This window comes from Daphnia pulex, chromosome 2 (assembly GCF_021134715.1).
Source record: "Daphnia pulex isolate KAP4 chromosome 2, ASM2113471v1".
Classification (NCBI taxonomy): Eukaryota; Metazoa; Arthropoda; class Branchiopoda; order Diplostraca; family Daphniidae; genus Daphnia; species Daphnia pulex.
Window position 1 is genome coordinate 12,805,226 of NC_060018.1, and position 15,406 is coordinate 12,820,631.

At 45.7% G+C, this 15,406-nt stretch overlaps 1 protein-coding gene across 4 annotated transcripts in view; it reads right to left on the reverse strand.

The window, feature by feature from the left end:
• Positions 1 to 15,406, reverse strand: part of LOC124188372 (zinc finger protein rotund-like) — a 117,760-nt gene that overhangs the window by 94,165 nt on the left and 8,189 nt on the right. For 3 of the 4 annotated variants that reach the window (XM_046580944.1, XM_046580942.1, XM_046580948.1), the window contains exon 1: positions 8,115 to 9,421. In XM_046580944.1, the coding sequence (XP_046436900.1) occupies positions 8,115 to 8,405 (291 nt within the window). In that variant the 5' untranslated portion in view covers positions 8,406 to 9,421. Of the gene's footprint in view, positions 1 to 8,114; positions 9,422 to 14,766; positions 14,968 to 15,406 lie in introns of those variants that run through there. The other variant, XM_046580943.1, reaches the window with a different exon arrangement.

Below are 15,406 nucleotides of genomic sequence, written 5' to 3' on the forward strand. Positions count from 1 at the left end.
TATTTATTTTTTCTCTTGGCCGACGGCTCAGTCCCGCTCCCTCTCTCGGCCCGTTTTTTCAACAGCCCAACAACAACAACAACAACAACCCAAAAAGGAAAGAAAAAAGCTCCTCACTTTCAAAAACAGAAGCCGAGAGAAGAGAAAATCCATCATCGAAAATTCATAAGATCTTGCAATAATAATCAGACAAAATTCCCGATACTCTTTTCCACGAACGGAAGATATTAGAAAAAGGACTAAAAGTTTGTCGTCGCGGGTATAAGGAGCTTGGGTACTACCCACGTCGTACTATAGGTCCCTGCCCTGCCTCAACAACTCGATCGTTTATCCTCGTGCAAAAGTCAAACAATTCCAGACGCGACACATTTTTTCTCCCGGCGACAAAGTAGAGAGTTTCTCTTTGCTCTGAAAATTTAATTTCACGACATTTTTGGTTTGTTTCTCTCCGTACTGAAGAAAGAAGGAGAAACAAATTTGCCCTTGTCGTCTTGATTGGTGTTGCGTAACGCTGTTTCTCTCTTATAAGTTCAAATCGAGGAACAAACAACAGGAAAGAGTGAAGGGGAGGAGGCGCGGGGGAATAACAACGTCAACGATCGAGCGGCTGTATATTATAAAATAATATATATAGGCACGAGCTCTCCTTTTTTTTCTTTTGCTATTCCCGCGGCCTCTTCCTTCGAGCGTCTAACGCGCCGCGTGTGCGGTATTGATTTTTTTTTCACGATCCTGGCCCGTCTGTCTGACGTTGGCGTCTCAGACGGATCAGGAAAGAAGAAAAAAATAGAAAGGTTTTTTTCTAGGAAACTGCGGGAATCACACGAGACGCCAGACGGAATTTCGTCTCGTTTGCTTGTCGTTCAATCCCGCCCAAAGGTGTTACGTACTACACGTCAAGGTAACGGCTGCTTACCTATAAGAGTATTAGACAACTCCTACTCTACTTTTTTTTGTGGATCCCACGCCACACACACCTAGACCGTGAGCCTTTAGAGTAGGTGCGATAGTTGCGTCTAAACCATTTAGAAAAAGGGGCCCACTTTTGTCCCGACTATTTAACGGGTTGATTGCGCCCTCCCCCTTGCAGACTAGGCAAATCTTCCATGTAGATGGAAAAAGAAGATTCATCTCAACAGGTTAATTATGAACCAGCCAGAATTCCGAGTATGAATGCACAAAAGTGTGCTCCTACGCATTGGTGACACAAACAATTTGGAAATAATATTACTACCCCTAAAAGAAAAAAAAAGTCGAGCTGGATCCGTTGCTCGGGGATATTAGACTTTTATAACAAGGAGAAAAGAAAAAAGTCAGCCGTTTCCACGTGACTGTATAGCAGCGTTTCCATGACTGAACAGATTGCAACTCAAACTAATAATAAAGACGAAACCCAAGTAAATAGTGGAATAGGCTCAGATTCTTTATTTCTCAGCCTGTGGTCCTCTCCCAACATAAACTTTAGTAGCTTCTTCTCTCTTTCACATCGTTTACAAGTCATGAGCGAGAGGCTTAAGAAGAAAAAGTAAGAAGGAACAAAAAAAGTCTCAAACTTGATCTTGGGTTGCCTAGACAACTCACGTGAACAAGGGAATTGGATTCCAAGTTTGTTTGCCCCATTTTGATCCTACGCTTTTTTTCTTCTAATAATTTCTTAACGATTCCATTGAAACCCGGGCCCTTCCAACTCTGATCCTGTTGTTCCTCTCTCACAGGAATCAAATCCATTTGGCCTCAACGAAAACTCTTTACTTTGTACTCACTCGAGCCACTTGTGAATTCTCTTTTTGGGTTTTTCGGGTTGAAGAAAAATAGGCAAGTAGTGGGAGGGAAAAAAATGGCCACACGGCCCGTCATCTGGCCGTTTTGCTGCACCTCTTTCTCCCGATATTATATGGGGGGTGTGGGGGTATACATATCGTCAACCACATGGACGACAACGATCAATAAACGGGCGTCAAAAACGAGTGACGACGACGCGCACACACAGCCAAAGTCATGGGCGACTAAACGATAAGTAGACAAAGAATGCCGTGTGCAGGATAGAAATGTCCTGGCTACATGTATCACGCTGACTTTGTCCGACATCTTTGGCCGTCCTGGCAACACGAGAAGAAGAAGAAGAAAAAAGAGGAAACTTGTCCGTGAAAAGAGGAACTGTGTGTCAGCATCAATGCCCATTGAATTGGCCCAGGTCAGTGCCCCCCCCCCCCAAATAACGCAGGGCTAATACCTAGAAAATCGTCTACTAGCATTACGTGTGTCTAATGCGCGATCGTAATTGTCTAGCTGCATGGATTATGACTTCATCGTCGACTGCGCAAATTTTTTCGGTAATTCATCGGAAACTGACCAGCGCAATACCCGCAAATCTACTTTCATTCCAGCCCAGACCGAATACAAACTGCAATCGATTCAATTCAAAGTGATGAATAGCCAAGAAAAGATGAATTGAATCAAGAAGCCGAAAAATGAGGGAAAGAAAATCAATCGGGGAGAAGTCTTAGACATGTTTTTTTTCCAATCTTCTATTGGTTGTCCCGTGATGTCATAAGAGCTCTAAAGTTAAATCATCTTTTCTTTTAAAAAATTCTGCGTTCGATATTTAAACACCCAAAAAAGAATAAGGACAGTCAAGGGGTTATATGACGATCATCTGTTTTTTTCCCGCGCTCTCCGGCTGTTCCCTCCTCCGGGTTGTTGTTTTTTTCCATGGGACATTTTCCCTTTTTCCACAATCCCGTTTCATTTGACGACGACGGCGACGACCATGTTAAGTGTCTGCCATCTCATGCGGTCGGTATTCGAAAGCGCAGGAGTGGCGGTGGTGGTGGTGGTGGTGGTGGGGGACTTTTTTTTATTTTCTCTGAATGTTTCGCCGCAAATGAAAGCGCTCGCGGCGCGCACCACAAATAAGGTGGGACATGACACATCCACGACATGACATGACGCGGCCGCAGCAGTTGTTGATACCTTCAAATAGTTTCGCATTGCCAGTTGGCATCCCGACCAGCCCCTCCTCCCCCCTTCCTCCCACTTTCTAACTTTATTTCTTTTAAAGGGGGATTTCGACTCGCGCAATAAATTTAGATATTTTTTTGTAAAATAAAAAAGTTTTCTGTTTTCCCTCTATACATCGACAGTCGGCAAAACTCAAATTAAAGTTCCGCTGGTAATGAATTTTAGCTAGTCGATGAAAATTCACTTGAGAAAAGGGCGCGAATTTCAAAAATATCCGACAAAACACTTTTTGATGTGTCATGTACAGTGCAGATGAAGCGGGCGATAAAAGAAAATGTCTCTTTCCTATATATAGGCCTAAACACGTTCGAAAAAAAAAAAACCTGAAACCGCCTTTTCTTATCTTCACGTAACGATGATCTACACTCGTCGTGGACCCAACGTCCCTTTTTTATTTTTTATCTTATATGATTTGAATGACGAGCCAGTGTCAGAGACACACGTAAAAAGAAGATGGTGATGCATCGGTCATCCATCATCCCCGTTTCACTCTCCGCGTGCCATTGAGCGGCGGGATAGGCGGGACCCGGTCGTCGTATCGAACCAAGCCGGGCACAAACTCGAGGGCAATCGAGAGAGAGATCGAAATTTCGTCGATCATCCACAGCGCAATCCAGCGACTCGATATGCAACCGGGAAAATGAACTGCCGCTGCTGCGACCGTGTAGAGAGTCAGCCGAGCGTGAGTCGCCTCAAACGATAAGGCCGAAAGATGTTGCCGCCGTCGCCGTCGCAGGAGAGGCGGAGGAAGATGATGGCGCAACTTTTTTTTTCCTTTTTTCTATTTACGCCACACAGCAGTAGACTGGCCTTTAGTCGGTACAACACACAAGCATTTTGTCCCTCTCTCTTGCTCATCTGTCGGGAGCGGGACGGACCTGATCCAGCATCTTTTCCCATTTGCCCGGCGTTTGTTACAATTTTGGCGCTCGTTATATATTTTATCCACCAATTTAATTGGTGCGTGTGTGAGAAAAAAGCCAATCAAAAATCTTTCTGCTGCTGCGATTGACGTGATGCGCGCCCAGTGCATTGATATAATCCCGCGTGACTGCCACATGCACTGCTGCTGTGTGTTTGTGTGCAACATGCCCGTCGGGAGAATGGCTGGCAACTGGGAATCCGGAGCTGCTGGATGACAAGCGGAGCAACCAAGTCACCCACCCAAAAAACGGAGAAAAGAAAAAGAAAAATCCTTGACGACCAACCGACCGACCGACGCCATTCACGCAAAAGCAGCAACGCGATCCGAGCGCCACTCACTCGTCCAAAGTTCATTAGTCAAATGTGACGCGTCGCTCTCCCTCTCATCCGCTCCTTTTCTCTGACCCGCTCATTACGCACGCCGAGTCATGGAAAGAGATATGGGTAGGAGGAGGGGGGGGGGGGATTTCTTTTACTTTTTTCACTTGAAAATATTTCGGCTTTTTTTATTTTAAAAACACGCACGAAACACACGGGAGGAGAAGAGCACCAACAGCTGGCGAGTAGTAGCCCCTCATGTCCTTCTCTCCCGTTTTCTCCTCTTAAAAATGTGTGCGGCTGCTGATGCAATACACACCCACCATCCCTCCACTCACGTTTGCGCATATTAAACAATAAACGAACAAGTTTTTCATCATCAAACGGCTTAATAACTAATAAGGGTTTCGGTGACGCAACCCACTTCATCCGGCCACTGCTCAAAACACGTAGGATGAGAGCAGAGCCAATGATTATTTGGACAAGGAGGGAAACAAAAAGGAATAAAAACATGACACAATTCATAGGCCTGTGAACACATCATCTTTTAACTGGAAATAAAAAAGCGGCGTTATCTAACGCAGACACACACACACAGTCGCTTATTATTGTTGTTTTATCGCGCTGCCTATTATAGAGACGACTGAATCGAGTTCCACACACACAAACGAACAAAAACAAGATATTACATCATGCACGCGTAACAGACAGCATCCGTCATCTAATCCACTTTATAGACTTTGTGGCCTGGCTGGTCGTTTTCCTAGCTGGAGCCCCCCTCGACATATTTTGTAACTTTCACACATTCAAAATCCGCGCCAAAAATTACGTCCGTCATCTACACCTATAATTCCAATATGTTTCAATATCCTAAACTAATTTGTTATCATCAGTCTATACCAGGAAATTCACAAGTTTCTACCCAATTAAATCCAACGACACTTTCGATTCGTCAAAGTATTCCAATTATTTCAAACCCAAAAAATAATATGCCCGTTGTATTGGACATGTGCAGCATCACAAAAGTCTTAACAGCTAGATGAATAGTTTGAGATGTGTCTCCTGCACCTGATGGAGAAACTTATTAGCCGCAAACTGCCGGCATAACACCAACGGTGTGCGTGGCGTGACACACAATTGCGTCCATCATCATTGGACGGACGGATGGATGGATAGAGAAGATATCAGACACGGCAGGTAACCATCGACATGTCAAACGGGACAATCACGCCTATTTGGTCCGCTCCACCCGAGCCTCGTCTTTAACCCCCCTCCAAAAAAAAATAAAAATAAAAATGGAAGGCATCGATCATCACGGCAATATAACTTCCAATTCTTCTTCTTAGCTGAAATGATGATGGGATTAGACCAGGCCTCGATTCTTTTTCGTCGATTACAAAACCATTTGAGAAAGAAACAAGTCGAAAAAAGAGAAACAAAAAGAAAAAAAAAACAAGATGTCGAATCTAAAATCGATGCGAAGACACACACACAGGATGGAGTTATGTGCGTGTCTGTCTGGGAGTGTGGGTGGGTGGGGAGGTTATATAAGAGTAGATTAGATGCTCCCGCCATCATCCAGCCAACGCCGATAGAAAGACAGAGACCGTACAGTAACTTCTCAATGTTAAAAGAAGAAGAAGAAGAAGGCGGTGGTATAGTAAAAACCACCAGCGCCACAGCTGGCAAGAGACCTGGGACGTACGACGACGACGACGACTAGCGGGTCACGGGACTTTGCGCAACCCAGTGGGAGCTGTTTGTCGTTTCGTGCAGAGCACATCATCATCATCATCATCCTACACACACCACACACACACACACAGCAGCAGCAGGACCCTTAAAAGAAAAAAAAGGGAGAGAAACACGTCCTGCGCCCTTTTTTTCTTTGCTCCGGCTCCTCTTTTCTAATCAAGTTGGCCAGACGTCGTCGTCGAACTTGTGTAAAAAGGCACAGGCCAACGTTACGACCGCGCAGCCCTAGATCGCGTCTTAACTTACACAGTCCGTCCCTTTTTCCAGTACAGATGGACTCACTGTGTAGTAGTACTCGACTATACTACGCAGTGTCGAGAATAGATGGGGAGACGTACATACATACATACACACAAGACTCTACTGATCCTCACTCTGTCGACTTGGTGGGACATTGTCGCTGGGACGACAGGGTCTGAAGGATCGCAAAGAAAAAAGGCACAGATTCCCTGGAGCAAAGTTCTGGAATCGAGGCAAGAGAGCTGCTTTTTTTTTGGCTCGGCCTCAGACTCATTCATCCGTGTAATAACAAACCACTACAGTCATCGATTCCCAACGCACACTCCCCCCAACATTTTTATTTATTTTTTCGCGGTTGAAGTTTCCTATTGGCCACTATCGCAAATCAAAAAAAGGCGTGCGGTTGATTACGGTATTCAAGTCGCTTTTAAAACACACACACACAGACGGTAGTAGTGCCAGCCGACGATTGAATATCCGCAATTTCAAACCAGAAAATGAGGTGAAAACATACGAAGGAGCTTGTGAGCAAATAAATCGACGCGGTGAACTGAATTCGATTCGTCAATAGATGGGAGAGCCCCAACCAATGTGCTTTGATGAGTTGGCACGTCTTTCGGAGCCTGGGAATTTCACCGCTTTTATTTATTCGCGCCTTTTCTATTTTTAAAAAAAAAGGAGAGAGAAAAGTCGCGGATGTTGGAAATCACAAAAATTCAATTGGACGTCATCGAACGACGAGCCAATAAATCCATCGATCGCTACAACATTTAAAAAATGGAATAAGTGCGGGCTCTCGAGGAATGTGTCCTTTTTTCTTTGCCTTCCTGGGAATCGATCAGCTTCTTCTCTTTTTTCTGATGAGCGAAACGCTTTTCCCAATAACCTGCTGGGGGGGGTGGAGCTGCTGATAATCAAATCAACGGGCAAATGGAGAGCCCCATTAGGTTGGATGATGTGTCAAACTCGGCTGCTATACTGCCCCGCCACACAGGGTACGCGAGCGTATAGAGCTGCTGCTTTTTTTTTAGCATATCTATCCCACATGATGTCCCCATCTGGAAATGAAACGTAAGGAGACGGGGCAAAGGACAGAGGGCCGGCAGCATTGCGTGACTCTTCTAGTGCACCGAGAGCTTATGTAAATGAATGTAACAGTATACACCGCGTGGCAGCGCACAGCGCAGAGAGCTCTACACATCCAGTTCAGCGATCCAGCACCCAAAAAGAAAATCTAGACGACATGATTGCCAGGGTACTACTTGCGTAAATATGGCCACCACTACTACTACTTATACATGTACTTATTATATACATATCTCTCTCTCCCCGCCAACCCTAGATACTCTAGCTCTCCACCCGTACATATCTGTAACACAGTTTTTCGGGGGACGACAACGTTCGTTCGTTCGTTCGTTACATGTTGGGTTGAAGAAGAAGAAAAAGGGGAGTGGAAAGAGCTAATAAGCGAGCTCGATGAGATGCTGGGAAACGAGATGACGAGCTGCACTGATGGCTCTGCCCAACTGGAATCGAACCAGATGTGGACCAGTGGACGTCGTTGGGCTCCGCGTCTTGTGGTGATTTTAACCCCCAAAAGAAAAACGGGGTGGACGGTGAAAAAACCCACAACCAGTGAGCCGGCCAGACTTTTTGAAGTCGCTCAAGTTGCTGACGAAACCTTTTCCCTTTGATCGTCAACTTCAACTTCTTTTCAAAAGCCAATCGCAGCAAAAATAACCCGCCGGAAATCTTTTTGGCCTCCCTCCTTTTCTGAATGGCACCACTACCAACCCGTCAGAAAATGGGAGACACACACAATCATTGACGTAAGCGAATCAAAAAGTGTGACTCACCGCAACTTCTTCGTGGTGTCGCAAGTGGTGATGGTCCCAAGGATAAGGCATGGCTGGTGCTGGCGGTGCTGGTGGCGGAAGTGATGGAGGTCGAGGTAACACGATGGATGCCGGATTGCTGGATGCTGCTGCTGCTGCTGTCGTCTGCCCTGTGCCCGTCGCAGCCGCTCCTGCTGACGACGCTGGATAGCTGGTGGCCGCCGACGAGTCGCCGAGGCCGAAACCAGCATGGCTCGTGGCGCGCACGCCGACCAGCTGCCCAGCCTCGTTCGCCGTCGAACCAGCCCACATATATTTAGTCCAGACACTAGAGGAGGTAACAAACACACCAAGACAAAAACAAGTTGTGGTTTTTTTTAGTTTTCACGAGCCAATAGAATCCAACGGCAGCACAGAAAATCACGACAGACGAATGGCGGTAAAACGAAAATTTTTGAACTTCTAGTCAATTTCACTTGTGTCAACCACAGCCCAGAAACCACGATGACGTCCGTCTAATAAAAGCAGACGGCAATGGCTGGCCATGAAGGATCTTCTCCTCGACTTTTTTTTGGTGATGCAGGTATTTGACTGGGCAGCAGTTAATCACGGCCCATTGGGCGCCAATAACGAGGTGGCGATCGACGCCACGTTGGCTCCTTGGCTGCTGGCCGGTTGGCTGCCGTCGTCGTGTGCCCGCCGACGGACAACAACAACAACAACTGGCCGGGTGGTGGTGCTGCTGCTGCTGGTTGACGACAAGTGTCACTTTTTGACCTTTGGTCATGGGGAAATCGGTCGTGAGAGAGAGAACGAGCCAATTCGGTGACTGGGACGGGCTTATCTTCGTCTCTGTCGACGCTTTTTTTATTTTTCAGCGGGTGAATAACTGCGGCGGCCAGTCGACACGACTCCAGCGCACTGACCACACACCAAAAGATGAGAAACCACTTTGTTATTCCCTCAAACGATGAACACACTCACTCACACACACACACACACGTACACACAGAGCCACTAAACAGCACCCGCGTCAATAAATTCAATAAAGTTTTTTCCTTTTTTAAAACTTTTGAAATAAGAAGAAAATGGCGGGTGGCAAAAAAAATAATTCTTTCACTAGTGTCCGAAATTCAAATTGAATTACAAAACGGGTCAAACAGAAATAGAGCCGAGCCTGAAAATGAGCGACCACCGGACAGATGAGCACCAACGAGACGAATGTGTCGTCGTGAGGGGCAGCAGTGGCGCTTAGTAGTAGTAGCAAGTTGGGATGTATATAGCGGTCGGTAGTAGTAGGAGCTCAAGCCGCTGCCGAGGCCCCCCGAACACTAGCGTGCCGAGTGCCATGCCACCGACGAGAAATACACGCAGACCAAAGGGGGACGATCGGTGGCGGCAGCGGCGGCTAAAAGAGACACACACACACACACACACACACGCCAAGTAAACTGCGACGCCTCGACTCGACCAAAATCAAAAAGGTAAGCAAAATCCCCCCCAAGAGAGACAAGACTGTCTGATAATGTGAAAATGAGAAAAGACCAAAATAAGAACAACAACAATTTGGAGCTAGAAAATGAAACAAAAGGAATGTGCTGGGAACGAAAGCTTGTTCTACGTCTTTTGAGCGATACACAACTTATTGACTCTATAGAACTCGTTGGACTCGTTTTCTCTCTGATATCGCCCCACACACACAAACACACACACAGAGACAATTCTTTTTCGATCGAGAGATAATCATTTTTTTAAAAGAAAATAACCCGTCGTCCCAGGACCGTCAGCTGTACTACACACAGTTCAATGGGTAAAGACATGAGCATCTAGTCTAATAAAAATACTAGAGGGTAGTGTGTGTATAGTATAATTAGTATCAGCAACCGGTCCCCCCCCCCCCCCACCTGATTGATGGCCGATCAAACCGGATCCAAACTTTTCATTTCTCTCACGGACTTCCAAAAGAAAAAGGGTCCGAGGGTTTTTATTATTATGTTATATATCCTTAACGGATTCCATCAGACCAAACAAAACGCAGATTTTCAGACTCAAATTTCCGGATTCTTTTGGGGATTGTTGTTCGCCCTGATGAGTGAAGAAAAGAATCCGGTTTTCGCTTGGTTGCTAAATCTTTTACTACGGTAAATGTGAAATTCACGCAGCGTTTCATTTTTCGTTTGAATCAATTTCCGACAGATGACTGGCCGTCAACGCATCAAAGAGGAGAAGGGATCCAAACGTGAAAACAAGAAAGTGACAAGTTATTGGCTGCTGAGATGACGCAATTTAAAAGGGAGTAGTAGTGGTAGTAATCATCGACCGAATAACAAGAACACAACAAACTACTTATAGAAAAAGGGGGGGGGGGAGATTCGTTCGATTGGATCCGAGAAATGATTTGATCAAAAGCGAATTGGCATCGAAGCTTTCAAGTAAAGTGATGCTAATACCAGACACTCCAATTGACTAGTGACTGTTATAATGTCTAAATGACGTAATTTTAAGTCAGTTAAATAGTGTGTTTATCAGAAACGGGAACGACGAACAAAGTCGTCCAGCAACTCACTGGACGATTCCTCTCCTCCTTGGTATAATTTGCTTATCGCTTTTCTGATCCGATTCACTCAGCACCAGTTTTTCATCTTCTTCTTCTAGCCAATGGCAGAGACTCGTTAGATCAGCCCCACCACGATTCCAGCTCACTAAAAACCACTAGCTGCACAGACACACACACAAAAAGGATAATAATAATTGCGCCGTTGCTGCTGCTGCTGCAGGATATTAATCAGGGCACATCACAGACGGACCACATCAGAGATTATTACAGTTCTGATGGATCACGAGTGGCCGGTTGGTCGGTGGTTATACTAACTGTTACGGAAAAAGCTGCTGGGCATCCGGGTCGTTATTGCGTCACATAATCATGTTTCGCCCTTTTGCTTCCCAACCCCCCACCACCACCACTACTCGCCCTTCTTTGTTGTTGCTGTTGTTGTTTTTGCCTATGTCCACAAAGTCTGCGTGAATTTGTTTTGATTCGCCCTCGGCTTCAGGATATTCACTGATTGGGCGGGAATAATTCAAATTATTATCATTTTTTTGTTTCTCCATTTCGGAATAAGAATCCCGGGGATAAATAAACGCGGAGAGGTTAGGGAATGACCCCCCTGCTGATTATGTGCATCGCATCATTCAAGACTCTACACCCGCCGACGTAACAACGAAAAGATGAAGAAGAATGAAGAGACAAAACGACGCCATAGAGGAGAGAAATAAATTCAAAAAAGAAAGAAAAAAAAAGATGGGCCGTCCGGAATGGTCGGATGTTTCGATAATCTGACACGAGCGCAACAACATCGTAAAACCCCAAAAGAAAGAAGAAAGAAAGAAAGAAAAAAAAGGTGAATTATGAAAATGAAGAATATGGAATAGTGATGGAAGTAACAAGACAGATGACGATTGCAACAAGACAAGAAGAACCCAGAATGGATGGCCCCATCCAAAATATCACCGAGACGAGCCCCACACAACAACAACAACAAATTGATCGCCGCCCTTTTACCGTCAGTTCCACGGATCATTCACATGATCATCACACAGGCTCACTGCTGCGCTACAGGCCAGGCCAGCCCTGAATTATGCCCAAATCCCCCCCATTTTTTCTCTCTTCAAATATGATCACACTCAAACTGTACGGGATAAAACATTTCATCCGAGCGCAAAAAAAATGAAAAAAGCCAGCCCTATCGCAATAATAAATTCGCCAATAAACCCGGCAATTTCACATCTTTTTTTGTTTGTTTGCGGGAGTTCTACATTTTTCCGCCGCCGTGCATTTCTTTTTTGGGGGGTTATCTCTCGTCAAACGGGCAGCAAGGGCCAAAGAAAGAAAAGTCTTTTTGGACGTTTGGACGACAACAACAGCAACAACATCTTTTATATATGCACGGATACTTTTTTTCGGAGGGAGGACGAGGGCAAGATATAGACGCGAGCTCGTTACACGACGTTTCTTCTAGTTGGCAGAATCTTCAGCGAATCGAACTCTGCTGGTCTATAATAGCAAGGAAGGAAGAAGAAGAAGAAGAAGAAGAAAAAGGGGGATAAGGATTTATTTGAATATATCCTCTCCTCTTATTTTCATCCCCATCCGCCAGCAATTCCCAATCTGACGTTCTTGCATTGATGAAGGATGAAAGTATCTAAGCAAATTCACGACAAGGAAAATCTTTCTCTCTCCATGTTGGTCGGTCGTGCTGCACACACACATGTGAATGCAACGAACGGATGGACGGACCGACGGGGACCCTTTGTGCGTCACATGAAAAGGAGTAAAAAATAAAAAAAGGAGGAATAAGAAGCGAGAGTCCAGTCCAGCGTGTGACCGCCGCGCAATCCGCTATATACGGGAGGGTCATATCCTTCCGTCTCACCACTATCTCGGACGAATAAGGACAAGAAAAAAGGGCCGAACGAATATTTTTGGTGAATAAAAAGAAAATGAATATTTCCCCATTTTTTAAAAGAAAAAGAAGAAGAGAATGACAGCCGGATTTGAATGTGTTTGGACTGTCGAGGCGCGACACATTTTGCGGCGGGTGCTGGAATATGCGAACAAGCCAAAAGTCGCCGAAAAAGTTGAGCGTGAAAGAGCTGAAAATGAACGAGAGGCCCACCACCACAAAAAGCAAGGAGACTTAGTGTGTGTGTGTGTCGCTTTTTATTTCTTTTCCAGACTTTTGCCACCACTAGACACTAAGCCAAACGGTTGTTGTGAAATTATTCTCCTTTTTACTGAGACTTGAATGTAAGCGGTCCGCGTTCTTTCGTTCAATCTCTCGCGGCACTTCGTGAGGCCCATTGCGGCTGCTCACGGCGGGACCTCCCGCCGTCACATCTCTCCCCCCCCCTCTCTCTCTCGTTGCATCTTTTGACTCTTTCAATCCCTCCCGTGTGTGTATGTCCGACGCAATGGGAGCTATCCATCACGCATGGCCGTGACAGGGCGCCCGACGTCCTATAGTCTATCCCGTCCGCTCAGTATCCTCCCGACTCCGTTCCTGACGTACGACGACGACACAACTCCCTCCCCCGTTTGATGCTTTGATGCATGCGGTCACGGACCCGTTCAGCAACCCGCGCGCACCCACCAAACATCAAAATACCAAAATTCTCCCGGCCGACGTCAATTCGATATAATCGCTGAATAAATTCATTGCGGTCGGTCATTTGTCGCCCCGCAAAACGGATGGAATCGGCGACCCAATGTCGCAGTGACGGACCCAGCCGGTTGCCAACTGCTCCGCGCTTCCGAGGAAGAAAAAGCTGCTGCTGCCAGCAAAGGTTTAGATTGTGGCTGGCGCCGAATAGGAAGTGACGAGAGACCCGCCAGGAAACGGGCGAATTCGCCCGACCCTTGTAGAAAGAACGACGACCGTCCAACCCCTCCCAGAAGAACAACAAAAAATGAACACACACACACACAAAAGAGACCCACTCTGAGTTTGAGAGCCACACACACAACCCCCCTTCTAGTCTTTGCCAAAAGCCGACTAGAGTGAATGATTCAGAGAGAGATACTTCTTCTTCTTCTTTTATATTTTTCTTTTTTCTGGCCTAGACGCCATCATGTACTTTGTAGTGTAACTAAGTAGGTTTGGGATGCGTGCGATCTTTGGCGCCATCCATCCGGAATATGTATGTATTTGTATGGATTGGGGTTTTCCTCTCATTTTTTCTTCTCCTCTTGCTGGATGACTGTTGTCCTTTTTTTTTTATTTTTATTATTTTTTGGCTTTTTGCTCAGCTACAGACAAAAGCCACGGTCGCAGCGTCGGCTTTGCGTCAGTTTGGCGAGAGATGGATCGGCGTCCGTGTTTCTCCATTTGCGACGCTGCCGCATTCGAGCAAAGGAGGACTAGACTAGACGACTGTCACTCGTCGTCGATCTGGAGAAGAGGAAGACCCAAGCTGAGAAGAAGCAGCAGCAGCACAGAGAGAGAGACTCGCGCCAAAACTCGGCGTAATACAACCGCCCCAACCACTTTGGCACCGATCCCTCCGTTCGACCAAACTCTTTTTTTTTTTTTACTTTTGTTACTTTTGGGGCGGCCGTTTTTCGTCCAAGTTTGTCTCCTCATACTCGAGCGGCTCACGATGTAGTATATAGTAAGGGAACATATAATAAGCGATCGCTATGACGACGGCCGTCGCACGGCGACCGTAAAAGACGCGCAAAAAGAGCAGCCAAAACTTGCGCGTGGACATTCAATAATCCGTCACGTGCCGAAGATTAACTTTGGAGGCGATCCCGAAAAGTCTGCCGAATGGCCCACATGTAACGAGGAGATGCCAGTCCCTCTTGTTCATAAACATTTCTAGTTGCAATTTGATGGTTCAAGTGTTTAAACTTAAAGTTCAAATATTTTTCGAATTTTCAATTGTTTACCCGCAGACAAAGATGTTAGGTAACAACAAGCCTGTTCTGTAGTCGTTCTACAAATGAATGATCGAAGCGATTTAAGCCTAACTGAGTAAACGAATACGAAATTAATAGGCATGTGAAAACAGTTCCTGTCAACCGCGTTGCTCAGGAATAATCGTACTCTGTAACTCGTTATAATCGATGCCATCAAAGAGTCAAAAAGGAAGAAGAGAGAGATGTTTTTCTTACCTTTCAGCCTGGGTACTACGGCCAGGTATCCATCCACAAGTTCTCCATCCGTAGAAAAGTCGAGTACACCAGGAAGCAGGATAGGGAAGAAGAGGGGGGCCTCGTGAATACACCCATATTCACATGGGCGTACACGAGGACATTTCAAGAAAAAGGGAAGAAATGTGTAACTCGACCGGTTGTCAAACGGGATGCTGTTATCTAAATAACAAAATCAAAATGAGTTACGAAAAATATCTATCAGAAATAATAAGTAAGGTAAAGTTGAAAATGAGATAGTAGTTAAACCCTTATTGTTAGCAAACTTTAGAATTGAAGGTGTTCATGTAGTTCGTGTAGGTCTTTGGATGTAGGGGAGGAGGGGGGGGGGGTGATTTTTAATCTATCGATATCTTAAATATAGACATGGCTTATTAGAAACTGACTTGCATAAGCCCCCTGTCGATGATCGCTATGACAACGGGCGTCGCACGACGGCCGTATAAAAGACGCGCAAAACGGCGTCCTAAAACTTGTGCGTGGATATTCAATAATCCGTCACGTGCCGAACAATAACTTTTTGAGGCCATTGCCGACCCGAAAAGTGTGCCGTGAGTGACTCAATCGGGTGATGATGGACGCGATTAGAAGACGCTCAACG